This window comes from Phodopus roborovskii, unplaced genomic scaffold (genome assembly GCF_943737965.1).
Source record: "Phodopus roborovskii unplaced genomic scaffold, PHOROB, whole genome shotgun sequence".
Lineage (NCBI taxonomy): Eukaryota > Metazoa > Chordata > Mammalia > Rodentia > Cricetidae > Phodopus > Phodopus roborovskii.
Genome location: NW_026126409.1, coordinates 34,097,967 through 34,125,964, shown reverse-complemented (window position 1 = coordinate 34,125,964; position 27,998 = coordinate 34,097,967). Strand labels below are relative to the sequence as shown.

At 42.0% G+C, this 27,998-nt stretch overlaps 1 protein-coding gene across 1 annotated transcript in view; it reads left to right on the top strand.

The window, feature by feature from the left end:
• Window positions 1-27,998, top strand: part of Mtus1 (microtubule associated scaffold protein 1) — an 88,230-nt gene that overhangs the window by 40,578 nt on the left and 19,654 nt on the right. The window contains exons 5-6 of the mRNA XM_051182315.1: window positions 15,032-15,246; window positions 22,249-22,315. Coding sequence (XP_051038272.1) covers window positions 15,032-15,246; window positions 22,249-22,315 — 282 coding nt within the window. The remainder of the gene's footprint in view (window positions 1-15,031; window positions 15,247-22,248; window positions 22,316-27,998) is intronic.

The following is a 27,998-nucleotide window of genomic DNA, read 5'->3' as shown; positions in this document are numbered from 1 at the left end:
TCAACACCTGTTAATTCACATGTGTCTTCAAATGATTTTTGGAAATAGGATATGTGAAAACTAAGGTGATTTGTCTCTGCACTGAGAAAGGAGATGGTTTCTATGATTTTATCTTGTAGTTTCTCACTGATATAGATGATCTCAGTATATGAAAAGATATCCACATCCAACACTCTTAAAAACATCCTGATGCCTGGGGTGTGGGAGTGGGGCAGTAAATGAACCACAACTTTAGTTTTCCAGTCTTCCCAGTAAAAACAATTGTGAACATAGAATATTGCCCCTGATGTTTGTGTTTGCAGCTGCTTTTCATTTTTTTCTGTGCCCAAGATGGAGTGCATCCCTTCGGGCATATATAAGCCTGTCTGCTTGTGTTCAGACTGCATTGCCTGGTGGTGCTGCTGCTCACTTTGCTAACGCTTTGTCACGGCGGTAAATTAAGCTCATCTCATTCTGTAATGGCCCAAGTGTCCTTAGAGAAGGTTGGGGCTGCTGTGTGTCAGCTTTAACAGGCTTGCTTCATGGGCATGTGGATGCATGATTCCTCCCTCCCCCTACCCCGTGTGTGTGTGTGTGTGTGTGTGTGTGTGTGTGTGTGTGTGTGTGTATCTCTTGTTTTTCAGTTGGCTTGTTGCTGTCCCTGGTGATTTTTTTTTTCCTTCTGCTGACAGCTCTTCATTTTCCCAGAGGCATTTGCCTTCTCTGTGGGATAATTCTAACAACACCCCCCCCCCCCCAGCATCTCTTCCTTGTTTTGTAGCTCCCCTTGGCCTGGCATTTGAATTGGCTGGCCTTTCCTTCCAGGTCTTGTGGCTGAAGGTAAATAAATGAAGGAAGATGGAGCCAACTGTGGCTCCTGTATCATCAGCCCAAATGCCACTGTGATTCTTTCATCCATAAAACTGAAGAGATTGGGGGGGGGGGTGGAGCACTGTGCCTGCTGAGTCCTTGGCTTTGATTGTCTGCACCCCCAAAATAAAAGACAAATGTATAAAAAAAGTGAAAAATACAAGGGCCCTTTACTGTTATCATTGTTAATTTTTATACCATATATTTTCATTCTATTTTGTCCTCTCCCCCAGCTCTTCCCAGTCCCTCCCCTCCACTACCTACTCAAGCAAGCAGAACTTTGTTAACATTTTCTATGGTTTCAAATAGCCTCAAGTAATTTTAACATTTTTTAAAGTAATGTAGGCCCCCTCCCCCGCCACCACTCTAAGTTAAAAGGACAGCCAGGGAGGTGGTGACATTATGTTAATGCATTATACATGGGTACACATGTATGAAATTCTCAATGAATAAATTTTTATAATTAAATAAAAAAGGTCTTTAGGGTGCCGTAGCATCCTAATGTGACTCTTTCTAACACTAACTTCTTACCCGTTGCCCACAGCACTCACTGCCAAGGTTTCTTGGTTATTTTTCCTATAGCCATTTAACCAGACACAAATGTATAGAAGTCTTTCATAGCCTCATTTGTTATGCAGAATTGGAAGCATGGCCTATGCTTTATTGCTGGCCTTTTTGTAAGGTTAATTAATATGAGTTTCATGTTTCTCTACTTCATTCTTTGATGTGTGGGGGTGGTGTTGGGGACAGGACTGGGTCTTGCACATACTTAGCTGCCACTCTGCTACTGAACTCCACACCCAGCCTTTATTTCACTCTCTTTAATAGTTGTGAAACAGTCCCATTGCTCGAGTGAACAATGTTTCATTCATTCTGCTAGCTGAGTCTTAGGTTTGTTTGTAGTGTTTTTGTGAAGCAGGTAGCTTGAGCAAGGGATGCAAGGCCTTAGTGACCAGAGTTTAGTCAATAGTGGTGTTTTAGTCATACCTTATTTTCTGAATTTATACAAGTAATTTAAAATTCATTTGCTGAACTTCATAATGTTTAAACCTAGAATGCATGCATCAGTGAACAAATTGACCTTATTTTACACCAGTAAGTCTGAGGCCCAGAGACACATGTCAGCACTGACTTGTTTATCTGCTTAGTGAAGGGAATAACATTGGTTGCATTAGTGATGGGGCTACTGGCTTGGATTCCAAGAGTATTGGGGTAAGATGGCGTTGGCTCTACTAGGAACTAAGTATATGATTACTTTTGCTTCATATGGCTACAAACTATGGTAGCCACATGTTCTGCTTTCCAAGGTCCCTGGGCCTCAAATGAACTTCCTAGCTTAGGGCTTTTAAACTCTGAATGTAGTACTACACTTACTTGGAATTTAATCTTAGTTAACTACCTCCCAAATCCAATTCATCCTCTTGGCTTATTTCTCTTTATGACATCATGTTTCTTATCTGGCCATCAAGCTTGAGTCATATTATTATTATTCATCCCCAGTTATCCACAACAATTGGTTATAAAAACTTCAGACCCACCCTTGGAGTTGATGCTTGTTTTCCCTTTGGTCACCCTCCTCCAGGAATTCAGCATAAAGCTTGTTCTTTTAGGGGGTGGGGGATTGGGGATTGAACCATGGACTATGTGCATTCCATGCCATTGTTTCACCATTGAACTACATTTCTAGCCATGCTCTTATTAACTGGCAGTAACCAAATACTGACGGTGTCCTGTCTATGCAGCTAACCCCCCCCCCCATAGAGCTTTTTGGAGGGCTTCATATTTGCTCCATGCCACCAACTTTGTCTGAATCTAACCTGCTTCTCCCATTGCAAGATTAATTAGTCAAGTCACATATGAGTATCTGTTGGGCATGTGCCATAAGCCAGGCACCAGGCTTGGTGCTGAGAAAATAACCAGGACTAGGTCCCACAGTCCTTTGCCTTCTTCCTTAAACCCATAATCAGGAGACAGGTAATCATGTAAGGTGTGGCCCGGGCCCTCAGGTGGTTCTTGTTACCTTTATCCAGGTGTCCCAGAAGGTGTGCCTTTGAAATCAGCTTCTCAGGATAAGTGGGGCTAGCTGAGAAATAAATGAAGTGTATTTGAGACACAGAAAAGTAATGTTGAAGGCCTAGAGAGATGAGGAAGCAGGTGGCTCCTCCGAAGAAAGAAAAGGACCTGTAATATTTGAGCAAACAGTGTGGTGAGAGAGAGGCGGGGAACCAGACCCTGGCCAAAGCCTGGAAGAAGTTCACAGAGCACTGAGGGAAATTATTATTGAAAATGTATGTCACTGAATTAGGGATGTATTTTTTTTTTCCTGTAAATAAGAACTGGAAGAGAAAGCCACTCTGGTAGGGATCTTGTATGACACGGGAAGACAAGGACGAAGACTCTGCATTAGGGAGGTACCCTGAAAGTCTGGAATGACCTCACCAATAGTCCCAAGTTTCTGTCAAGAGTATTTCTTGACAAAGTATTAAGCTAAGTGCATTTTGGGTTTTTAATCACAATATACTGATCCTAATTTTATGATGTCTCAGTATAAGGGGAATGCATTTCTGTGTAAATATCCCTTGCCTCTCAGTTCAGTTTCTTTCCGAGCTGGAAATAAATCCATATTAATTATTAAGGATTGTATCACTTGATCCTCAAATACTTAATGTCCTCTTTGATGCAAGGGAAGGCAGTTAATTACACTAAGAATTTTGAATTATTTTTCTCTGGGCTGATGAACTGAAAAGTGATTGTTGTAGGGTATCCTTTCTTTGATCTGTTCTTGGTGCCCTATCTGGGGTGAATAGATGCTGTTCATGTGTCCTCAGGAATAATACCATATGGCATGTAGGCAGGTCAGAGTTTGATCCCAGTGTTGGAACAGCAGTGGGAAGGGGGTAGCTAGCACTGGAGTATTGAGGAAGAACTAAGCAGGATTGGCACAAAGTATTTACTTACTTGAGGCAGTACTAAAGAGAACAAGTGACTGCACAGCATGTGAATAAAATCTATTGAGTTCTAGTGAAATTCTTCAAGCTATGTTCTTGTATTCAGAATTGCCCCAGGCATGAAAACCAGACAGTCGAGGAAGTGACACACTTCCCCCTGAGGTGGAGCCCTGCTGTTCGTGGTTCTGCAGTCAGGACTGGGGTGTCTACTGTTCTTAGGTCCTTTCTTACTGTTCCCTTCCTCAGGCAGCAAGCGAAGGAAATGGGGAAGGAAGTGGTGGCAGATTCCGGGTGTCCCAATCTCTTGGGCAAGTCCTCTGTCACCTGGCTACTCTACCTGAAAGAGAGACTGAGAAACTGTTTGACTTCCCTAGTTTTTGAAGCATAGGTGCGTTTGTCCCCCAAAGACAGAGCAGTTACTTCTCAGAGGCTCTCACTGGTCACTTATGAATGAAGGGAAGAATGGTACTGAACAAATGGAATCTATAACAGGCCTTGCTGCGTTTTTGTTTTTGTTTTTTTCTTTTTACTCTAAAATAATACAACTTGGTTTTGATGTTAAAATTATTTGTAATATGTGTAATTTGGTGTTAAGTATTTGCTTTCCTGTTACTTTAATAAAACTGACCAAAACCAACCTCTGGAAGAAATGATTTGTTACAAGTTATAATCCACCACCAAGGAAAGCCATGGTGGGTACCTGGAGGCAAGAACTGAGGCCAAGACCATGGATCACTGCTTGCTTGCTTTCCCTGTCTTGCTTATCCACCTTTCTTATACAACCAGGCCATATGGCCAAATGGTGTAGCTGCTGACAGTGGACTGGGCCCCTTGCACCAATTAGCAATTAATAAAATACCCCACAGATAGGCCCCTAGGCTGATCTGATGGAGAGAATTCCACACTTAAGGGTTCTTTTTCTCAAGTCACTAGTTTATGTCAAGTTGACAAAAACTTGCTTCAACTTTCAAGCTATTTTATTATTGGACAAAGTCTGAATGTTTGGCTGTAGTTACTTGAAATACTTCAATATTTCTATTTTAAAATAATGATTGAGGAAGGTGTTCAGATGTGTCATTTATACCCTTAATATTTTATTAATGGGATGTTTATGGTTGTTATTCATATACTATTAAAATAAAATTGTGTTTTCCTCAAACACCAAAATAATAGGTATCAATGAAGTCTTCATGGGTAGTTTCCAAATACACATACATACATACATACATGCATATTTACATGCAAAAAAGAGACTTGGTTATTAGTACATAAGAGGTCAGACTGAAGGATAAGCAAACAGTGACGCATCTCTATCATACTTTACCATACTAATGTCTATCTGTATATTCTTTTTACTCTCTTGAACCCATCTTGGTGACTTCACTGGCCTCTGAGCACATGCATGCTTACTTACCAAGAATATAGAGAATGATTATTAAAATAACATGTATTGTGGTTGGGTTGTGATACATGCCTTTAATCCTTGCACCTAGAGGACGAAGCAGGCAGGAAGTTCAAGGCCAGCTTGGTCTGCAAAGCAAGGTTCAGGGCAGACAGAGCTACATATAATGTGAGCGGATGAAACACCCCAGTAATATGAACCGTGACTTTTTGGCTTAGCTTTAAATGATATTTTAGAGCTAATTTACTAGTAGTGTGTACAGAGCTAAGCATGGTGGCTTCCATCTGTAGTCTTAGCACTTGGGAGATATAGGTAATGTTGGGAGATAAAGGTCAGCTTGTACTACAGCAAGACCCTATCCCCTCTCGCAAAGCACATTACTGTGGTCTAAGATAAAAAGACAGCAGTTGGAGTACACTCCCCTTAGCTGCACTTTTGATTGTCTTGGGAGTCCTTTTATCTGTGATTGTGTATCTCTGAGGAAAATGAATACCAAGAAATCTTTGAGGGGCTGTATTAGTTACTTCTTTCTTGCTTTTATAAATACCATAACCAAGGCAACTTGAAGGGTTTCATTGGAGTTAAGGCTAATGAGGATTGGCAACTATGATAACAGAGTAAAGACATAGTATCAGGTGCCTGGCTGAAGGGAAGGCTAAGAGTTCACATCTTGTTCCACAAGTGGGATGCAGAGAGAACTAACTGGAGGTCTTTTGATACTTCAAGACCAGACCTAAGGATACACCTCTGTCAAGGCCATATCTCCTAATTCTCACCAAACAGCCACCAATGGAGACCAAGTATTCAAAAGTCGAGACTTAAAGTTGAATATGTCATTCAAACTGTCATGGGACTGAGAGATTTGCCCTTTTCCCTGTGATTTCTAACATGGTTTTAGGTTCCTCCTACTCTGGGAGTTATTTTGAGAATGAGGTTCTCTTATTATTTGTTTTATATAGGTACTCCTAATGTTGAAAAGTTCTTACTGGCTATTTGTAATTTTTTTTTTTAGTTTCATTTACAAGAGAGAACCTATCATGCTTAATCATAGTAATGAGATTGCTAAATTTTGTTTTTCATTTTTTTAACAATGTTGGTACATTTCAGAAACCCTGCTACTTCTCGGTGTGTTAGATCAACAAGTATCTATACTCTACTGTTGTGTTTCACAATCATGACATGATCTGAGCAATGGAGGTACCATCTGTGGCTACACAGTGCCCACCCACAGGATATGGCTTTAGTGGCGTATCAGTAACATCATCTGAATGGACTTAGTTCAGTGTGTGGAAATCAGAGGACACAGTATTTATAAGTTGTAAATCTTATACTCTGGAGGAGCAACTCCAAGAAGGCATTGCTTGTTTGGGAGGTCATTTCCTAGTGTTGACAAGACATTGTTCCAGGGTGCTGCATTCTTATGTTTAATTAGAAAGGACATGTTGATGAATGTTGTCACTGGTAAAATTAAAAAGACATATCTTGGCATAAGCAGGCTTTTTGTTACTGTGTGGTTCTTTTTGTTTTTGTTTTGCTTTTTTTTTTTTTTTTTTTTTTTTTTTTTTTTTAGGTCTCTAGTACGATTGGCAAATCAAGAAGATAAAGACAAAAACAAACAAAAAGCCCATTAAAAAAAATTACAGTTAAAATGGAGATGTAAGCAGAGTGTGGTGGCACATGGTTTAATCCCAGCACTAGGGAGGCTGAGACAAGACAGGCTTGTGTGAGTTCAAGGCCAGCTTGGTCTAGATAACAAGCTCCATGATAGTTAGGGCTATGTAGAGAGACACTGTCTAAATAAATAAATAAAGAATACCTCACTTGGTTGCATGTTAGCCTAGCATGCATGAAGCGTTGGGTTCAATCCCAACTATATAAACCATGCATGGTATCACATGACTGTCATCCTAGCATTCTGGAAGTGGAAGCAGGAGGATTACAAATTCAAGGTCATCTTTGAATATGAAGAGCTCTATGCTTATGCTAATGTTTTCTGACATAATTAATAATTTAAGAATCTTTGATAAGGTTGTACAGATTATCACCACTGTTAAACTAACAGAATGTGGGTATATAGTCCCATGTGTTTGGGGCAGTCTTCTAGGCAAACTTTAGGCTTGATTGCACTTTGAGAAAATTACATGGCAGGTGATTAATCTGAGGGGGGGGTAAGTTTAGAATGGGTTATTTTTGGAGACTCGGGAGCAGAGGGCGAGAGAAGGTTCTAACACATTCCTCACAAGCCACCCCACACTCCTCCTCTCCTCCTGCCCTTGCCCTCATTCTGCATGTCAGTCTGATAGCTCCCAGCTGGAAGCCTGGGCTTCACAGATATCCCTTGCCTTGCCTCTCTCTCTTCACTCAGTCCCTGGGCCTCCCTCCTGGCCTCTCTGCCTCTGGTTTCACCCCTTTACATCTTCCTTCCCTTCAGAGAAACTTTGTTTGTCACAATTGTTTTCTACGCCGTGCGTATATGCTCTTGCTCCCGTTTCTTCTCAGTGGCTTCATTTTACTTTGAGATCGATTGCGTTGAGATGCACAGGCTTTGGGGGCTTGGAGTGTCTGCCCTTATGTGTGTTTTCTGGCTTTGTCTTCAGTTCCTGGCTACCTCATGAGCACATTTGGTCATGACTCTGCCCCTGCACCCAGGTCATTCTCTGCACCCCCACCCCACTATGTATAACTGATTATCATATCATATATCATACCAAACACTCCCAGACTGGTGACATACTTCAGTCTGACGTGCAAGTTTCTTAAAAAAAAAAAAAAAAAAAAAACGGCCAGGACCAGTTTGTTAGGATGCATTCCATAGACAAGTACAGAATGAGAAGTATCCATTTAGGTGACCGTGGTGTATCTGGATGCTCATTTATATTAGAAAGCATATTTTCATGGTTTCTCATTACAAACACCATCATTTCCTGGAGTGTTGCATGACAAAAACTCCATCATCAAATGCCAAGGAGACACCAACAAGTACATGGCATTCCTGTTGGAATTTTCAGATGCGGGATTGAGAAGAGTTGCAGAAATCTGGGAATTAGTTGTTTGGCTGTCTAGCCTGGTGGAGGTTCAGGTTATCTTCCTGTATCCCAGAGCAATGCTATCGTTTCCTCTGAGATGATCCCTGCTGAGCCCCCAATGGCCTCCTTCCCCACCCCTCAAACCTCTTATGGTAGATTATAAAGACTAGTAGTGAGTAGGCCAACATGTATAGAAAAATAGATTCATGCATAGGTAGTTTGTCTTTCTGCTTCATGGAACTCAGGACACTTTCTTACTAGTCTTTTCTCTGAGATTTTAATAACTTGGGAATCAAGCAGGCTCTGGAAATGGATGGCTTTTTAAACCAAAAGGTGGGTTTTCTCTGAGCTTGTTCTGTCTGTGTCATGGTTAGGCTTTAAGTTGTTCTTGAGCCTCTCTCTCTAAAGATGTTTAGTAATCAGATGGGCATCCGTCTAATGGAACAACTTACTTTTCTGTAAGATGATAAAATTAACCCTTTGGAGTAGTTATTTAGCTGGTTTTCAAAGTGAGCAGATTTTTTTCCCCTAGAGACTTACTATGTATACAGTGTTCTGCATTTATGCCTGCAGGCCAGAAGAGGATGCCAGATCTCATTACATATGGTTGTGAGCCAGCATGTGGTTGCTGGGAATTGAACTCAGGACCTCCGAAAGAACAGCCAGGGCTCTCGGCCACTGAGCCATCTCTACAGCTCCAAGCTGATTTTTAAAAATTCTTTTTCTATTTTTTCTTTTTATTGACGGTATATCCTGACTAGAGCCCTCTTCAACCTCATACTCCTTCCCATTTCTCCCCATCATCTTTCCCCTTTGGATCCACTCCATGTCATCTCATTAAAAAAGAACGGGCTTCTAAGAGATAACAAACATGACAAAATAAAATATAAGATGAAGCAAAAGCAAAAACATACCTAAGTTGGACACAGCAACCCAACAGGAGGAAAAGAGTCCTAAGAGTCAGAGACCCATTCATTCTCAAGGTCAGGAGTCCCATAAAAATACTAAGCCAATAGTGATAACAGACACTCAGGACCTGGTACAGACTCAGCAGGCCCTGTGCTGCTGCTTCAGTCACTGTGAGCTCATGGGCACCTTGCTTAGTTGGTTCAGGTGGCCTTGTTCTCCTGGTGTCTTCCATCCCCTCTGGCTCTTAAAATCTTTCTGCCTCCTCTTCCTCAGGGAGTCCCTTGAGCTCTGAGGGGGAGGGATTTGATAGAGTCTTTCTTTCTGTATAATGTCTGGCTGTGAGCTCTGCATCTGCTACCAAAGAAACCCCTCTGATGATGACTAGGTAAAACGGTGTCTATTGATCTATGAGTATAAATAGTGCAGTACTCTTTTCTTTTCTTTCAGACAGGGTTTCTCTGTAGCTTTGGAGCCTGTCCTGGAACTCATTCTATAGACCAGGCTGGCCTCGAACTCACCTGCCTCTGCCTCCCAAGTGCTGGGGTTAAAGGTGTGTACCACCACTGCCTGGCAGTAGTCATTTTCTTGGTACTTTTTTTTTTTTTTTTTAAACCCAGGCATGTTTGGTTTTACCCTAGGTCTCTGGGCTGTCTAGGTTCTGGTTCTCGATTACCCACTCTCCCAGAGTGGTCCTTAAGTCAAATCAGATATTTGTTGGCTACTCCCAAAGGTTCTGTGCCACCATTGTCCTAATGTATTTTGCAGGCAGAACAGATGGACTTTTCTCTTTCAGTAGCCTGCAAAGTACCTTCCCACGTCAGAGAAAGTAGGATATGGGGATGAAGGGTCCAGGTAGGCACCAGCTTTACTTTTCCATGTTCAATTGTTGTATGGTGTTGTCCTTGGCAATGGGGCCCCACTGTTGATTTTCAGAGAGCAGCCATTTGTTGGTAGCAATAGCCTGTGTTGTTTGGGAATTCCTATGGGACCTCTCTGGCCAATGACTCAATTGAATGCAACCCAGTCTCACCATTGGCAGCCTTTGGGTATATGCCTGAGAGTAGTGTAGCTGTATTTTGAGGTAGATCAATTTCCATCTTTCTGAAAAACAGCCATGCTGCTTTCCAAAGTGGCTGTACAAGTTTACAGCTCCATCAACCAAGGAGGAATGTTTCTCTTGCTCCATATCCTCACTAGCATGAGCTGTCACTTGTGTTTTTAACTTCAATCATTCTGACAGGAACAGAATCTCAAAGTACATTTGATTTGCATTTCCCTCATGGCGAAGGATCTCCTTTAATTGTTTTATTGGTATAGCTAAGACTTGAAGTAACATATTTAATAGTGAATATTCTTGTTCCTGATTTTTGTAGAATTGTGAGCAGATCTTTTTGATTAAAACTTTGGGAGGCCTGCAAGATGGCTCATCAAGTAAAGGTCCCTGCCAGGACCCTCACTTTGTACAGGTGTGTGTACACATGTGTTTTCCCATACATACTGAATCCATTATAATATGGATCAGAAGTGGCACTGATACTACTCTGTTGATAATATTAGGGCTTCAGGTTAAACTGATTCATTGAAACCAGATCATGTTCTATTAATAGATACATAGATACAATAAGCAAAATAGTTTATCTCTTTAAAATACAGCCACATTATTAAAACAGTAACATCCTCATCCTGGTAAACATGTAATGGCAGGGAAAGATAGACGGCCACCCTTTGCTTTATATTGTGCTGAGTTTATCATATTATGATAATTTCATGTAAACCATAAGTCCCACAGGGATCAGGGGAAGCCCTTGACTTTTCATATGATGAAGCAATCCGTTTATATGAGCTCTGGGCTTTGAGCATCACTGGAGATTTTTCATCCTCTCCGATCCTCAGTCAAACCAGGAATGGGGACAGGGAAGGACGTGTGAACTGGGTCATTGGCTGCCATGTAGGATTGTTGTCCTAAGGGAGTATAGTATGTGGAACAAAGATTGAGGTCACGGTGTGCTTATCCAGCCCCTGGTATAGGGCACCCTGCACAGTGCAGGGTGTGTACTTAGACAGATAATGCCAATGTGTCATTTCCTCCTTGATTGTCAATTTTGTTCAATTCTTAACAAACCCTAAGTTTGAATTCTGGTCTACACTGCTTTTAGGAAAGGTTCTGAGTAGACTGTATTTTCCTTCCTCTTAAGTGCTGAGTAAGGACCTAAGTGCTCACAACTTATTTTAACCTTTTTTGAAAATACTTTTATTTCTTAATTTTATATTAAAATTTGTGTAGATAATAGTTACCCTGTCACTTTAAACTCTAAAAATAGGGCCTCGGGAGATGGTGCTGTGGGTGAGAGTGTTCCTGGGCAAGTATGAGGATTGCATTTGAACCCTCAGGAATCAGATAAGAAGCTGGCATGGCTATAACCCAGCATCAGTGAGGCAGTAGGGAAAGGCAAATTCTAAGAGCTCGATGGCCAGCCAGCCTAGCTGAGCCAGCACACACCAGGTTGAGTGAGAGATACTGTCTCAAGGAAATAAAGTGAAGAGCGATTGAGAATGAGATATATCTGATGTCCCGCTCTGGCCTCTGTTAGTATGTACATGGGTATACAAACCCCACCTCTCAAACTCAGTCATTATAATCTGACAGTTTTGTCTGGGAAGTTTACTGCATGTGTCATGTTCCTATGTATTTAACAAATTACTATCCAATCTAAATTCCAGGGTGGGTGGGGATAACTGAGACTGTATTGGTGGCCTGAGTTCTCAATGAATCTATCCCAGAGAGGCTGTTTATACCTGAGAAGCCCTTTCACCTATACTAGCCTTCCCTTCCCTATTAGAAGAGGTACCAGAGCTGGGTGGTGGTGGGGCATACCTCTAATCCCAGCACTTGGGAAGGAGAGGTAGGTGGATTTCTGTGAGTTGCAGACCAGCTTGGTCTACAAAGCTACACAAAGAAATTCCCCACCCCCCGGGAAAAAAAGGTATCAGAAAGATCAAAAAATGAGGGGGGAGTAGCTTGCATGGCACCTGCCCATAGTCTCATCTCTGGCGGCCATGGTAGAGACCCACTTGAGCCCACGAATTTATTTGAAGCTAGACCCGGCTACAGAGATTGAGGCTCAGAGCGGAGAATAGAGGACACACACCCTGAACAGTAAAACCTGCCATTGTTCTTGGCTAGTATATGGCAAATTCAATTTCTTAGAATATTGTACCAGCTAATTTTATGTCAACTTGACAGGTTAGAGTCATCTGAGAGAAGAGAGTCTCTGTTGAAAAAAATGTCTCCAGAAGACTTGGCTGTAGGGCATTTTCTTAATTGATGATCTATCAGGGAGGGCCCAGCCAATTGTAGGTGCTTGCATCCCTGGGGTGGTGGTCCTGAGTTGTATAAGAAAGCAACCAGAGCAAACCATGAGGAGTAAGCCAGTAAGCAGCACTGCCCCATGGCCTCCAGATTCCTGCCCTGACCCAGTAATGGACATGAAAGTATCAGTGAAAGGAACTGTTTCCTCTCCAAGTTGCTTGGATCATGGTGTTTCATCCCAAAGATGGTAACTGTAAAAGACAAATGTTGAGAAATAGATAATACAGAAAATGTTGATAAGCTATTAAATGTTTGGATTTTGGTCATGAATATAGTATGTGATTCATAACTTATTTTTCTGTACTGTTTTATTATGGCAATATCAATCTGGATATTGTCTTCATCTAGGAAAGTGGCAATTAGTGATAAGCAACTTAGAAACTAAAACCAGTAAAGAATGTGGTTATATTTCCCATCTCTAGGTACTATTAAGATACAGTAGGGATTTTAGAATTGAGGGTTATCAAATTTTAGGAATTGTTTTACCATGTAAAAGCAACCACATGAAATGAGGACACTTTTATCTTATTGATACTTAAATATTATTTTGAGTGTAACTTGATATCTAAATACTATTCTGAGTGTAACCAAGAACCATTGGCTCTTGGAACACAATCCAGATATTTCCTTAATTTCTTTCTTCCCAGCACTCCTGGAGGATAGTTTGTAACTCCCTGAAAAATGAGAGGAAAAACCTGCTGCTAAATATGTTCTGTCAAATTTGTTTGTCACCCCAGAAGAGGGATGGCACCATAGGGACTGCTTGTCACAATAATGCAACATTTATTTTACTCTTTTTAGTTTCACATGCCTTTTTTCATTTTTGGATTTGTTTTGATTGCTGGGACTGTTTATTTCCAGATACTAAACAGTATTGTTTCCTGTTTTATCCAAAGCAACTTTATGTTAGGAATGCTTCCAAGCCTAAAAAAGATTTTCACTTACAACAAGTATTTCCCAGAGCCCAGCATGGGATGAGAACAGTCTTGAAGTAGTGTTTTAGATGAATCTGGACCAGTAGGATGTGCTTGAGATATTTTTTTTCTTCACCCACCGTTACTACTTGGGGAACATTAAATTTGCACTTACTATAAAATGAAGCTGTGTATTCAGGCATACAATGCCCTATACAGTGACCTCAGAGGAGCGTGATCTTCAGTGCATGTGCTAGTTTATTAGCATAGTGACAGGTCTGCAGTGTAGACTACAGCAGTGACCAGACAGTCAACCAGAAAGCAATAGCTGAGGTCTTTGTGGCAAGGGCACAGGAGGCCTGGCAACAGGAAAGTGGAAGGGGGCTTTTGGAAAATAGGAGGATCAACAAGAAAACTGAAGAAAGTTTTAAAAATTAAAAGGAATCATCTGTGAAAATGCTATAATGAAACCTATTACTTTGCATGCAACGAAAAAGAAACAGATTTACTCATTCATTTGGAGATAGTGTCTCGCTGTGTATCTCCAGGTGGCCTAGAACACCTGTATAGGTCAGGTTGCCCTGGGGAACTCACAGAGAGCCACCTGACTCTGCATCCCAAGTGCTGGGATTAAAGGTGTGCACCGCCACGCTCAGTCTAACAAGTTTTTAAAAAGGAAACTGTAAGAGGAAAGAAAAGTATTTCAAGTATAATACGTTGATTTTTTCCCCCCTTTGGTGCTTATCATATCTTGATTTGAAACATACTGCTGTCTAATTTTAGTATTTGCTGCTTCTCTGAAATGCAAAACCAGTTGAATACTGTGATTTAGTGGTGCCTACTGTAAAATTGTCTTGGACTTTGTTTCACCTGTATCATGAATCCTTTACCACTCTTATTTTTTCAGTCTCCCTATATCACTTACTGAATTACTCTGATACCAGATTCTCTCTCTTGCTAGCTCTCTCCTCTCTCTCTGTCTATCTCACACACCCCATAGGTGCATAGTTTCCAATAAAATACTAGCAAACTGAATTCAATATCACATCAAAAAGATCATTCACCCTGATCTAGTTGATTTCACTCTAGTATAACTGGAAAATGAAAGAACTATGATGCTAAGTTGGAGAGGTGGCTCAGCCGGTAAAGATTCTCGCTGTGCCAGCCTGTTTGCCTGAGTTTGATCCTGGCACCCACAGTAAGAGAGAATCATCTCTGGGAAGTTGTCCTCTGACTGCCACAGGAGCATAGTGGTGTTCAAGTGCCTGCAGTTCACATGTACATGGCCTTGCAAACACACACAATAGTGGTGTATTAAAAATCAAAACCATTAATCATTGTTTTGCCCCCAATTTCTTTCTGTTTGCTAAATTCGTATGCGTAATCTCCAGTTCCATATGAGTACTCAGTCAGAATTAAAACAACTGGCTATGCTTATCAGTTCCAACCACCTGGTCCCGGGTGGTTTCCAGTCTGCTTCCGTGTGTACTCGCCAGTGTGAGCATGGTTCTGATGCCTTCACGTGGCCTAGTTAGCTCTTGCTGACCCCAGGGGCTGTGATTATAAAAATTTAACATCCAGCATCTTTGTGCTTTCATTTCCTCCTCTTGCAGTTGAAAAAGGCCGGCAGAAGAGTCCCAGAAGCCTGTGCATCCAGACCCAGACAGCTCCAGATGTGCTCTCCTCTGAAAGAGCACTTGAGTTGGCTCAATACAAGACAAAATGTGAAAGCCAAAGTGGATTCATCCTGCACCTCAAGCAGCTTCTTTCCTGTGGCAATACCAAGTTTGAAGCATTAACAGTCGTGATCCAGCACCTCCTGTCCGAGGTAAGGATATAAACCCTCTTGAGTGGGGAAGGAAGAGGCCTGTGTGTGTGTGTGTGTGTGTGTGTGTGTGTGTGTGTGTGTGTGTGTTTGTGTGTTTGTGTGTTTGTGCATGCAAGTAGAGACTAGAGAGTGACCTCATTTATTCCCCAGGAGTCATCTACTTTGAGACAGGCTTTCTTATTGGGGTGAAACTCGACAAGTTGGCCTTGTTAGCTAGCAAGTAGGCCTAGAGATCTGCTTGTCTCCATGTCCCCCACCACTCCAGCACTTGAAACAAAGCCTGGGTTTTCATTGTTGTTGTGTATTTCTAGACAGGGTTTCTCTTTGTAACCCTGGCTGCCCCAGAACTCACTTAAACTCACAGAGATCTACCTGCCTTTGCCTTGAGTGCTGGGATTAAAGGTAGGTGACACCACCACCCACCATGCCTGACGTTTTAAAAATGAGAGTCCTAGAGATTAAATTCAAGGCTTTATGCTTATCAGGCCAGTGTTTTACTGCTGAGCTATCTCCAGAATATAAGCTGTACTTTTATCACTCACTTCATACTTGTATCAGTCTTTAGATTTGGGGATTACAATAATGTTCTCTTATATCCCTTCCCTCTTTCCCTTCCTCCTTTTGTCTTTGTGTATGGTATATGGGTTCATAATGGGTGCAGGCACCACACCCATGCATGCAAAAGCAAGAGTGGTCTGGCCCTCTGTTGCTCTCCACCTTATTGGAGGGTTCAGCCAGGCTGGCAGGCTAGTGAACTCCCAGGATCCATCTGTTCTGTCTCCCAAATGCTGAAGTTACAGGCACACACTACCATGCCTGGAGTTTTACATGGGTATTGAGGATTTGAACTCCGGATCCCCTTGCTTTTTTACAGCAAGCACTCCTAACCACTGAGAAATCTCCTGAGCCTGCAAATATTTTCTTAGCACTTCTTCCTTTTTTTCCCCTTCCAGAGTCTCTTCTTTGGAAACAGTAGTGGAAAGATAATTGCCAGCAGTACTTTTTCCCATTTAGTTAGTGCTTTGGAAAATGAGGTTGCCCTTCCTCCCAGGGTCATCCTGTGTAGACTTGTAGGATCACTGGGTTCTGTTAGCACTTCTATGTTTCCGTCCTTGTCTCTGCAGTCTGTCCCAAGCACTGCTAGCTAACCCTGCTCCTCTGCAGAGCACCCCATCCATCCCTGATGGCTTTCCACTGCCCGCAGATGATATGATGTGGTAGCCTGAACTCTCAGAAGAGAATTGACCACTGTGAGCCCAGCAATAGGTGTGAACTACACGTAATATTTAAAGACTTAGAATGACAAAGAGCATGGGAATATGTTAGGCATTTTGTATTGATTACATTGAAATGGGGATTGTATATGTTTGAGCTGAGTTTTAAAAAACTGCTAAAATTTTAGAAAAGTATGCCTGCTAGGAAATTATACAGTTATGCGTATTTGTTAGGAATGGTTTTGCTGCTGTATTACCTTGGACTATAGAAATTCATAATTTGACACTGTTGCCCTTTTTTGTGTAACCCTCCTGCCCAGCTGCTCAGCTGGGTATTAGGGAGATGAAGGAAAATCAAGATGGGGTTAATATTTGTTAATAATACCTGACACTTAGTAAGTACTTAAATGTCTCACCTAAACAATAATGAATGGGAATTTACAAATAAAGAAAACCAAAGCATGGTTTGGTGACTCTAGACAGCCGGCAGCGTTGATCCCGACTGCTGCTTTCCTCTGACTCCTGCATGTTCAGGCCTTCCTAAGTGAGCAAGCGTCACTGCACCATGACCTGTACCCAGTGTACACACACTGATTGTACAGTGAAAGTCAAGTGCTAATTGAGGAAAGAAGGCAGCTTTGACTGCTTCTCTGTGGGCAAAGGTCCAGAACTGTATTTGAAGGAAGTGGGAATCTGCTATTCAGCTGTCTTCATCTCTCTAACAGGCTCTTGTGGCCGGAGCATCGTAGGGAATATGCAAGTGTGATGTTGACAAGAGACTTTTTGGCCCAGCTGAACTTGGTCTCTAAACACAAGCCATGCAGCTCATCAGTTGTTCATTGAGGACAGAGTAGATGGAGCCACAGATTAAAATGGCCTTGGGTGCTGCCTATTGAATGGTGCTTTGTTAATCCACAACATGAAAAGCTCTTAATGAGTTTTAAGGACTTTACTTTTTTAAGTTCTTGTACCTGTTCATGATTACTTAGCCCTGCTGCAGGTTCCACCTCCTAATAGCTTATTCAGCTCTGGGCTCATTTCTGGAATAGCCCATTGGTGAAGTTCAAATCCTCATGATCCTGTAGTCTCTTATTTAACAGCACCAGCATGGTGGAGTGCTCAAGCCTTCGCTGCTTGTTGATGTAGGGGGGTACTTCTATCTTGAACCACAGTAGAATGCTGTGTAACAGTGGTGTCTGCTGAATCAAGTTCAGGTACCCCCTCCCGGGTCCTCTAGCTCTACCTTCTTCTACCCACCCTCTGAACTCCAGGAACTTACACCTTTTGTTTGTTGGTTTGTTTTTCTATGTGATAGATCCTCACTCTGCTTGCTTCTGCTGTTTGTGTATATTTTTTAATGTGTTTGATACATCTGTATATCACTTAGTAGCAGTGCCCACAGTAGCCAGAAGAGGGCGTCAGATTCCCTAGAAACTGGATTTACAGACAGTTGTAAGCTGCTCTGAGGCTGCTAGGAATTGAGCCTGGGTCCCCTGGAAGAGCAGCCAGTGCCCCTAACCACTGAGTCATTTCTCCAGCCCTTGTTTTTTGCTTTTATTAGATAGAGGTTCATTGACAGCAGGGTCTCCTCTAGTTCTTTCTGGTAAAACCACCCCAGGAATTGTAGGAGACAGAGCATACCTGAGTGGACAAAGGTAAGGGAGAGGATAGGACCCCAGATGCACACAAAATCCCCATGTAAATATTCTTCACTCCTTCTTTGTTTTATAATCAATCAGTGAATGTTCCCTGGTTGCCTAATGTGTAGGAGACACTGTTAAGAAACAGCTGAAAGGGAAGTTAAGCAATTAAAATTCCCTTAACCCTTTATTTTTTTGTATCCATTATTGAAACATTTGGAGACTGTTAACCAGCACAGAGTCTTCATTAAAGGGTCTCTGGGCAAATTTCTTGGTAAGATAAAACAAGACCAGATAACCAAATAGGTTTTTTGCACGTTAGAAGCTAACCTAGGCTAGCACCTTTAAAAAAATAAAAATAAATAAAAAATAAAAGGAGATAGGTTTTAAAATTAAGCTAGCAGACTACTATGAGTCTCAGAGTTAAAGAAAGGAAAAAGAAAATGTTCATGGTGATAGAAGCACTGTGGGGATGGCATGGAGGAAATCAGACATAGCCACGTCCAAACTATCTGATGCAGCTCTTTCCTGTAAAATTTCCTGTGTTGAGGACAATAGCCAGCAGAGTTCAGACACTCCACACTAGTGGACGCCAGCCAGCCACTAAGTGCTTGCATCCCAGCAACCCTAATTAAATTATGGAGAATCCCATTTTTTTTTCCATAGAGAATTTTATATATTTAATGCATGAGTATGAACGCATCTTTGGATTCCCACCTTGCTCCCCAGTCTCATTGTGTATTGGGGGAGGGGTCTGCACATTATAGTCTAAAGATAATCAAATAAATCTTTTCTCTGGACTATAAATGGTTGATCATCGGTGACAGAGACACTAACCTAAGCAGCTGAAGAAAAAAAAAAGATCTGTCTGTAACTGGCAGAATGTATTTTATCATCTGGGAGTAAATAATAAGTACATTTAAAGGGCAAGCAACCCAGAGAATTGTACAGAAAGTAACAGTATGTTTGTTACAGTATGAATTATATGGTGTGCATTTTGAGCTGATCATATTTAACACCTAGGTTTTCCATGGTCCTGTGCTGTTTCCCCTCAGATGATGTCATCTGATTTGATTGATGATCAAAGAATTGGTCCTGGATATTTGCCCCCTAAGTTCTAAGCTCTTTGAAAGCAATAGCTAGCTATGTCTTAATTTTCTTACATATTATTATGGTGTATGATAAGAAATGTACTTAGTTGATAACTGAGTAATAACTCATAATTCAGAAAGATAAATGTCTCTTCTGGGCATTTGGTGGGGGGGAGGAGATGGTGCTTCTGACATCTAGCAGTCCCAAAACATGTATGAGTCAGGTTAAGAAAGCCAGACATCCAAAGAGGGGTAGCATTTAGAAGGTTGTAGAGGAATAGCTTTTGACTTCTATAGATGAGCTTGGGACAGTGGACAGGAGCTAGGCAATTCCAGTCCATGGGAACACACACACACACTTGTGGTGTTTATAATACACTCAACAGGAGGCTCCTTGGAGGAAGGGAGTTTAGATGCATAAAGAATATGGGATAATAGCCCTCAAGGGGTAAAGAAATCCCTTCCATGGTTCAGTACTAGGCTCTAATGAACCAGGACTAGAGCAGAGGTGACAGGAAAAGCAAAGTCCAGAGGGTTAGAAAGAAACCCATTGTGTAGGAAGAGTGGACTGATTGTCTCCCTCTGCTTCTCCTCCGCCCCACCCTCCACCTCTAGCCATTGAGGCAGAGTGACAAATGACTTTGATGTCCTCTTGCTGTTTAGAACTGGCAGAGGTCTGAGGATGGTGTATGGACAGTGGAGTTAGGAGAGATGTCCACACACGTAGTGAAATCCATTAATAAGGTAACCACCCTCATATGTTTGTGGAAGTGTGCAGGACTTTGCTAAAGTTCTCTGAAGATAAGCATCTATAGCATTAGATTTGAGCTCTTCCTTTAAGTTTTCATGTACTTGAGAGAAGAGAAAATTTTCTTGCCTTTCACCCACTTCTGTTTGCAACTTGGCTGCTGTGGGAATGGGGACTTTTGAGCAAGCTCACAATTTCACAGTTACTGTGCATGTCTAATAGCAATGTCCTCTGCTTTTCTTTGACTCTGGTGACTGAACCTACCATTTATCCAAAAGTGTGTGAATAAAATTAAGGCTTGACTTGGAAATACTAGAGAAGTCAGGGTGTGATGGCACATTCCTCTAATCCCAGAACTGGGTAGGCTTGAGCAGGGGAAAGCAAGTATGAAGCCTATAATAAGGGGAGAAAAGAGAAGAACATCGTATTTGTGGGTTATCCTGTTTTCCTCAAACTTACATTTTTGCTGAAATTTTGTTTGGTCATATAAGCACAACTTAAACTGTTAAAAACTTTTATGATTCCATCAAGCATTAATGCATGAATGTGCTGGTGGAAAAAAATATTGTAGTAATTGTTACCCATCCATATGTAAAGATACCGAGGGACTTGTACAGTAAAAGTGATCAAATATGTGCAATCTCCAACTCCCAGGGTCAGCACTTCCTGTATCTAAAACATCAATGGACAGTACTCTATTATAATGTCATCTAAAATTCTAAATCACAATAGGGCCCTCTGATTGCCCTTTCACCTAGTTCGTCGTGCCTTTAGTATATGGGTTTTGAAGAACAGGTTTCCCTTTTCTATTAGTAAGTGTGATAATCTAATGACCTCAATTAGAGAGGGGAGTAAAAAGGCTCAGGCATCTAAAAATAACTCCATTACCCTTGCAGAGAGGGTCCCGATTCTGTTTCCTCCGCCCCAGCTGATATTAAGTAAGTGGCAATCGATCAGGATAATGTCTGGCTCTCATTTCTCATAAATGAAGGGCTGTGGCTTTAAGTAATCGCGGGCTGCCTGTGCCAGAGGCAGGAGCTGCAGTATCAGCTTCTGTGGAGAGAGGAGAGTCTTGAGGCTGTAACCTGCAGGACACGCTGGGAAGGCCACCAGGGCCAATGGCGCTCCTCCGGGTTGAGCTTTGAATGTGGGCAGACCCGACCGGTGGGAGGCGGGGCCACCTGTGCACTTCTCGGACAGTGCAAGGGGCGGGGGAGTTGGAGAATCGAAGCTGGAAAATGGGCTGCCCCAGCAGCAAAATGTGCCTCTCTCCTCCATGTGCAGCAACAAGGGTAATTAGTATTTGTTTACAGGGCTTTTCTGGAAGGGTGTCAGGGACTAATGCGGACAGACCCTGTCTGGAACCAGGGGGAAGAGCTTAGCCTTAAAAGCAACTCTGGCCCATAGAGGCCAGTCTCATGATCTGCATTACTGTGGTCCCCAATGCGGGAGCCCCACATCTGAGGTGATCCTAAGAAGGGCATTTTTTTTCAGAGAGAGCTCGGAAATCCCCTGACTTCTAAGTTCCACCCTGGTTCCAGGGAATCTATATCTTGAACTGTCTCTAATGATAGTGTTTGTTTGAATACGTGTGGATGTGTGATTGCTACAGACCTGCAGGTAACTCGAAAATCATTCTTTTATCGAAAGATTGATTGATGTTTGCCTTTTCTCTTAAAAACACTGAAAGAGCTTCCTGTTTGCCTTCACTTCTGTCAAATCTGTTTAGAACTGTAGTTGCTCCATGATGTAGTAATCCTTTGAAACTGGTTTGTAGCTGGGTAAAATCAATTTAATTTCATCTTTAAGAGATTAAATTTGGTTTGTTCCAGAACAGAACTTTTTCCCCCTTGTTTAGAGTATAGGATTGGCCTTGTAACAAAACTTTTTTATTTGCGGGTATGGGACAAAGTCCATATAAGTGCCTATGTTTAGAACATTAAATATTTATCTTAAACTGATTGGGCCCTTATTGCCCTTGGAGGGGAAGAATGCATTACGTCTTAAGTACAGTACGCATTAGCTGAAAGGGTCTATGAATCTGCAGTGAGCACTGGGCACAAAGCAAAGATTTCTAAATGAGCCATTCAGTCCCCAAAGGGAAGTTTCCCCAGGACCTGGGAAAATAATAGTTTTTCGAATTTCCTTTGGGGCAAAGGGACATCTGTGTTTTGCTTTGTTTTTAATGACACAAGCTATTAGCTTTAAGTGATTCGTATCTTGGCTTCTGGATTCTGGGTCTGGTCTTCCTTGCAATGACAAATGTGTGCCTTACTGAAAAGAGTAACTTGATGTGTGTTTTCCCGCAGCGGGAGGAAGCATTGAAGCAACACAAAACCCTCTCTCAAGAACTTGTCAACCTCCGGGGAGAGCTAGGTAAGAGTTTATTTTCCTCCCTTGGTAAAGTTTACTGCAATTGACAAATTGCTGTTCCCTCCTGCTCTGTAGCCAGAATTACACGCTGGCGGCTGTTATTTCTCCCTCTTGTATCTGTGCAAACACTTACTATCAACATTGCTTTTGAATCTTGGCAGTGTGACCCCAAGTTCACAGAATTCCTGGCACTGGTGTCTGAGTAAGCTAACTGAGGCTTCTGATGACCAAAGCGGGTTTCATACCAAGTAGACAGGGGCAGAATGATGTTCTGTGATTGTGTGGATTCCTGCTGAATAATTACATCATGTCATTTTTATTTTTCTGAACCACTTTTTATATTAAAGAGTGTTGAACAGAAAGGATGGTGTGTGTGTGTGTGTGTCTGTGTGTACAAATTAAAAGGATGCTGCTTGTTAGGGCCACCCATCAGAACAAGGATACTCTATGCCCCTCAAGTGGTCAGGATGAGCTGTGGTGGGGGTTATTTACCAACTCCAGGAACAGTGTGATGTGCCTAAAACACTCAATAGTAAGTCCTATTGTTTGCTGTTGGAGTTCTTGTCTCTTCTGGAGATCCTAAGATTTGAAGGACAAAGATAATATTGTTGCCCTTTCTACCTCAGCTACAGTGCTCTGTGAGAGGTCCGCCCCAACTCCTGATCTGTGGGGGATCCCTCAGCCTAGGAATTGGCTTCATGATATAGCTTCAACTAGATCTGGAAATGTTTAGCCAAAGGGCACTTGCCTGGTCCTCAGCTTTGCTTGCTGATGGGCTGTTGAGGAGAGTAAGCACAACATAAGTTCTTCAAAGGGAGCAGCTGGGGCTAAAGCAAATTTTGTTCATTCAATTCTCAAAGAATCCTGTTTTTCTTGGGGAACCAGATCATAGTTTAATCACTGCCAATCTGATTTGTTGGACTGGAATATCTGTCAACAACTATACTGGTCCAACCATGGTAAAGGTCAAGGGCCAGTGCATGTAGGGTCAAGAGTATGCTCTTCCCTATTCTTTATACCTCCCAGTGGGAGCTGAGGTCAATTCCTACATAGCTTGAGATTCACAACCATAGGTAAGCCATCAGGTATAGAAGGGAAGTCCCCTTGTGGAAAAGCAATGTTAAGACACATGAAAGCACAGAAGTTGGGTATGGGAGAGCTCTTGTGAACCAGAACAGACACCACAGCATGGGCTGCCCTCATCTCAGACACTGTGAAGGCCTCCCACAGTCTAATTTTATCTGGCTGTCTCCATTTTGGTTACTCAATGGCCAGCTCAATTTGTTTTTCTGTGCCTTAAGCACTGTAATAGATACAGAGTCAGGAGATGAGAAAAGAGGGCCTCTCGTGAGTTTGCAGAGTTCATCAGAACACCGTGGAGGTAGAGATGAGCCCACTTCATTCAGGTTTCTGTTGTCCAAGAAAAGTCAGGACAGGACAGACGGGGACATTGAGCTCGCGTTGCCTCTGCTTTGAAAGGTGAAGTGCTTTTCACAATTGAGCAATGTAAACTGGAGCCCGGGTCTGTAGTACTTCAGTCATCACAGAGCCTGTCAGGAAACAGCCCTCCTTTGTCCTCTCACCTCGCTGTCTGAGATAATGAGAATGAGGCCTGGTGTGTCTTTCCTGCCACTGTCAGAGTGTCAGGGTGTTATGGGTGGCCTGTCCATACTGTTTTGTCACTCTAGGCTTGACTTGGGGAAATTGTCATTTCTGGTATCTACTGAATCAGATGGACTTGTCAAGGTCCAGCACTTGCTGAAGGACCAGCAGAAGGCATTTGGGAAAAGGTTTGGTCTGGCCAGCGACTAGGAGAGTTCTTTTATACAAGTGCAATAAAGCTGGCTAGAAAGAAAGTTCTTGAAGCCTTTAGCTAGATTTGTATAGTGGACCAGAATGGAAAAGATAAAGTTTACACATCAAAGCTCAAACCTCAGTTTTCAAATTTGAAGCAGTAAAAAGCTTAACACAAGGACCATGGTGTCACGGCATCCATATTTGAATCCTTAAGTTGGGGACTGGGTGGCCCCAGGGCTTGTAAGGTAACATCTCTCCTTTCCCGGTCTTGTTCTCTCTAAAGTGACAGTATACACGTGTGTGCCCCAAGGATGTTGAAGAGGCTCACATGAGGTAAAATATTGTAAAGTATCCATGTGTGGTATTAACTACTGTTAACCATACCTACTGGGAAGTCTGCAGCTTTCTGTTTATGTCATGGTGTGTGCCTGTAATCCCAATACTCAGGAGGCCAAGACAAAAGAGGATCACTTCAGGTCCTGGGCCAGCATAGTGAGTGGCAGGCCAGCCTGAGCTACATAGTGAGACTATGGTGGGTGGGTGTGCACACATACTCTCACATACATGCACACTCACTTGTGTCACACCTGTGTAGTAGAAATACTATTAGAAATCCCCCGGACAGGTCCATCACACTCAAATGCTAAGTGAGACCCGACCAGTTAGTTGCTGCTATATTGGTGTTTAATGTTGGGTTAGTGGTGTAGGTTTTCATTCATACACTCTCAGTGAGGAGTAACTTAACATTTTTGAGTACATAGAATTCCCACTTTAGTGATTTGAAGTCTGTGTATTTTGCTGGATTGGTGTGGAGTTTGAATGGAGTAGGAAAATACATGGAGTGGTGGCCTGCTACCTGACACTCTTTAGGCAACTTAAGAAAGAGTAACTGTCTTCCAACTTACTTCCACCAAGAATTATGGAGGGAGAAAGACAATTCATAAACCCCAGAATGCTGCAATTCTATAGCCTATGCTTTTGCCCTTGAGAATCTAGTGGTTTCCTTCACCTCCACCATCTACTGACTCTGGATGCCTTCTCATATAGTGCCCCAATAGCCCCTTCCTAAGCTAACCCTTCTCACCTGACAGGCAAGCAGCATGTTTGTTTGTTTTTTGATTTTTCCTATCTGACCCACATCCCTTCATGGAAAATCTATTTGTTTGGGCAAATTTCAAGAGATCTACCCAGAATAGAACCATGACTCTCACATACCTTGCACAGATGTATTTACCATATCTTGTGTTCTTATCTTCAGACACTATGGTCCTTAGTGGAGGAGAGTCTTTCCTTCTTCTTTAAAAAAAAAAAAAAAAAAGTAGAAATCATCATGATCTCTCCATTTACATAGCTTAGTGCTAGTTAATTGGCATCTGAGAGTTTATAATTTAAAGACCAGTGCATGAACAAGAAATATCCTATATTCCTACTATCCTGGCATGATTTTTGTGTAGCCTCTTGGCTTTGTTTATAGAACATATGTAACTTTGTACCACCATTATTTCAGTAAAGTGTATTTTATACACAGAAAATTCCATTGTTCCAACACACTTTGTAAACTAGGCTGGCTTTGAACTCGGTCTTTGTGTCTCTGTCTGTCCCATTGTTCCCCCTACCCCTTTCAATTACATTTCTTTGTGTGTGTATCCACATGGGCGTACACATGTGTTGAGGTCAGAGGACAGCTTGCAGGATTGCAGGATTGGGTTTTCCCCTTTCACACTGTTGATTTCCATCAGTGGAGCTCTGGTTCTTAGGTTTGGTGGCCAGCCTGATCCCCTGAGATATCTAGCCAGTCCATCAGTTTTAACAGACACTCATGTAATCAACACATGCATCGAAAATTTCTGTAATGCCAGAAGACTCCTTAAGGCTGGACTCCCTTAGAAGCAAATACTGATCTGCTTTTTATGACCGGGTATCAGTTTGTCTCGTCTAGAATTTCATGTCAATGAAAGTGTAGTACCCTCATTCAAGTCTGGCTTCTTTGACAGAGGACCATGCTTCTGAGGTGTTTCCCCATGTCTTTGGATTCTTTTAACAAGCCCAGAGCTTTCTCACGTCACACTCAGTAGCCTCCACTGAAGAAGTTAGTAATGACAATGGATCATCTATAGCAGTGGTTCTCAACCTGTGGGTCGCAACCCCTTTGGGGGTCGAATGACACTTTCACAGGGGTCACATTTCAGATATTTACATTCTATTTATAACAGTAGAAAATTACAGTTATGAAATAGTAACCAAAGTAATTTTTATGATTGGGGGGGGTCACCACAACACGAGGATCTGTCTGTATTAAAGGGTCTTAGCATTAGGAAGGTTGAGAACCACTGATCCTGTAGAGTGGTATAGCACTAAGTCCATAAATGGTTGTCCATTTTTATGCTGTCCTTTCTGAGCTGTGGGTGTGTGTCTCTAGGCATGCCAGCCCAGTGAGATGACACTTTCTCCTGGATGGCCCCTTGCTTCCTGAGCCCTCTGCATGTCATCTTACTCAAACCTATATGTATCCCCCAGTGTGGCAGGAGGCATCAGTTGAGTCACTTGGTACCCAGGATAGTCACTGACTCACACTCCTTATATTTCAGCACTCTCTATTATCTACACACACAACAAACTTTCTCAGACCTGTCCTTCTTCAGCATTCCTGAAGCCATATTGCCATAGCTACCCAACAGGTGGTTCATCTTGCCATCCTGCCACATGTCCCTTTTTCCATGGGCTCCAAAGATTGCCCTGGTAAACCTGGCATTTTAGCACCCACTGCCTTTTCTGCTTTGTTTTTGATTTGTTTATTTAGAGCCTGACTTTTTGTCTAGGTGCTCATTCCCCTTATTCACCTGGTTTCCTGCAGGGCTCAGGTGGAATCTAATTCATGTATCTGTCTTCCTCTTCTGCTTTCTGCTGAATGGAGTGCTTTCTTCTCTTTGTGCTACCCATCCATTCTTGTCTCTGAGGCGCTTCATTTACTCGTATTTTAAAGACCCATTTACAATATCTTGTCTTCAGTTTAATTTCCCCCAAATCTTTCAAACAAGTTAATTTTACTTTTTCTACCCTTCTGGTTACTTGATACACATTAAGACTTTGTGTTTAGCTATTGGTTTCTGTGCCTGTTTTCCTCCACCTAGAACTAAGAGGTCTTTAAAGGCAAAGTCGCTGTCTCCTTCAGGTGTGTAGGCCTGGGGCACACTGATGGATAGACTGCATGGATTTTGCAACCTAAGATGGTGACAGGGAAAGTGGACTTCTCCATGCAGTGTGCAAATGTTTGAGGGGTTCTAAACACAAACATTTCCACTGAGCTGCTTTAAAAAATATTTCTGCCTTTCTGAATGCATGATAATAATTGGGATGTATAACTCTGATGGAAGTGCTATGTCTCACCCTGGTAGCGGTTCACTAGATAATACTGAATGTCAGTCTCTGCAGTATTTACTGTTGCATTTCACGGTCAATATCTAAAGCAAACTTTTGCCTCTGAGAAAGTCATTCTGATTATTTCTGGATTTGTGTTGAATAAAAAGTGATATATAGAGGCCTTACACCATAATCTTTGAGGTTCTCATTGTCCTCAAAATTACATTTTTTTCTTCTAAGTAAGGAGGAGTAGTTATTTGCTTGTTGTGCTCAGGGCATTGCACATGCTAGAGAAATCCTTTACTGAGCCACACTCCTAGCTCCAAGTAAGGTATATATATTTTCATTTAGCTGTGAAAAGTTGGGGCTAACTCCCATATCTTTTTATTAATCAGCCACAATTATTTGTATTTTATGAACCAAATGAGATTTTAACCCTTAATGCACCAAACATTGCTAGAATCCCAGGATAAGTATGTAAAAATCCTCAGTACTTCCCCTTCTTCTGTAAAAATTAAGACAGGTTCTG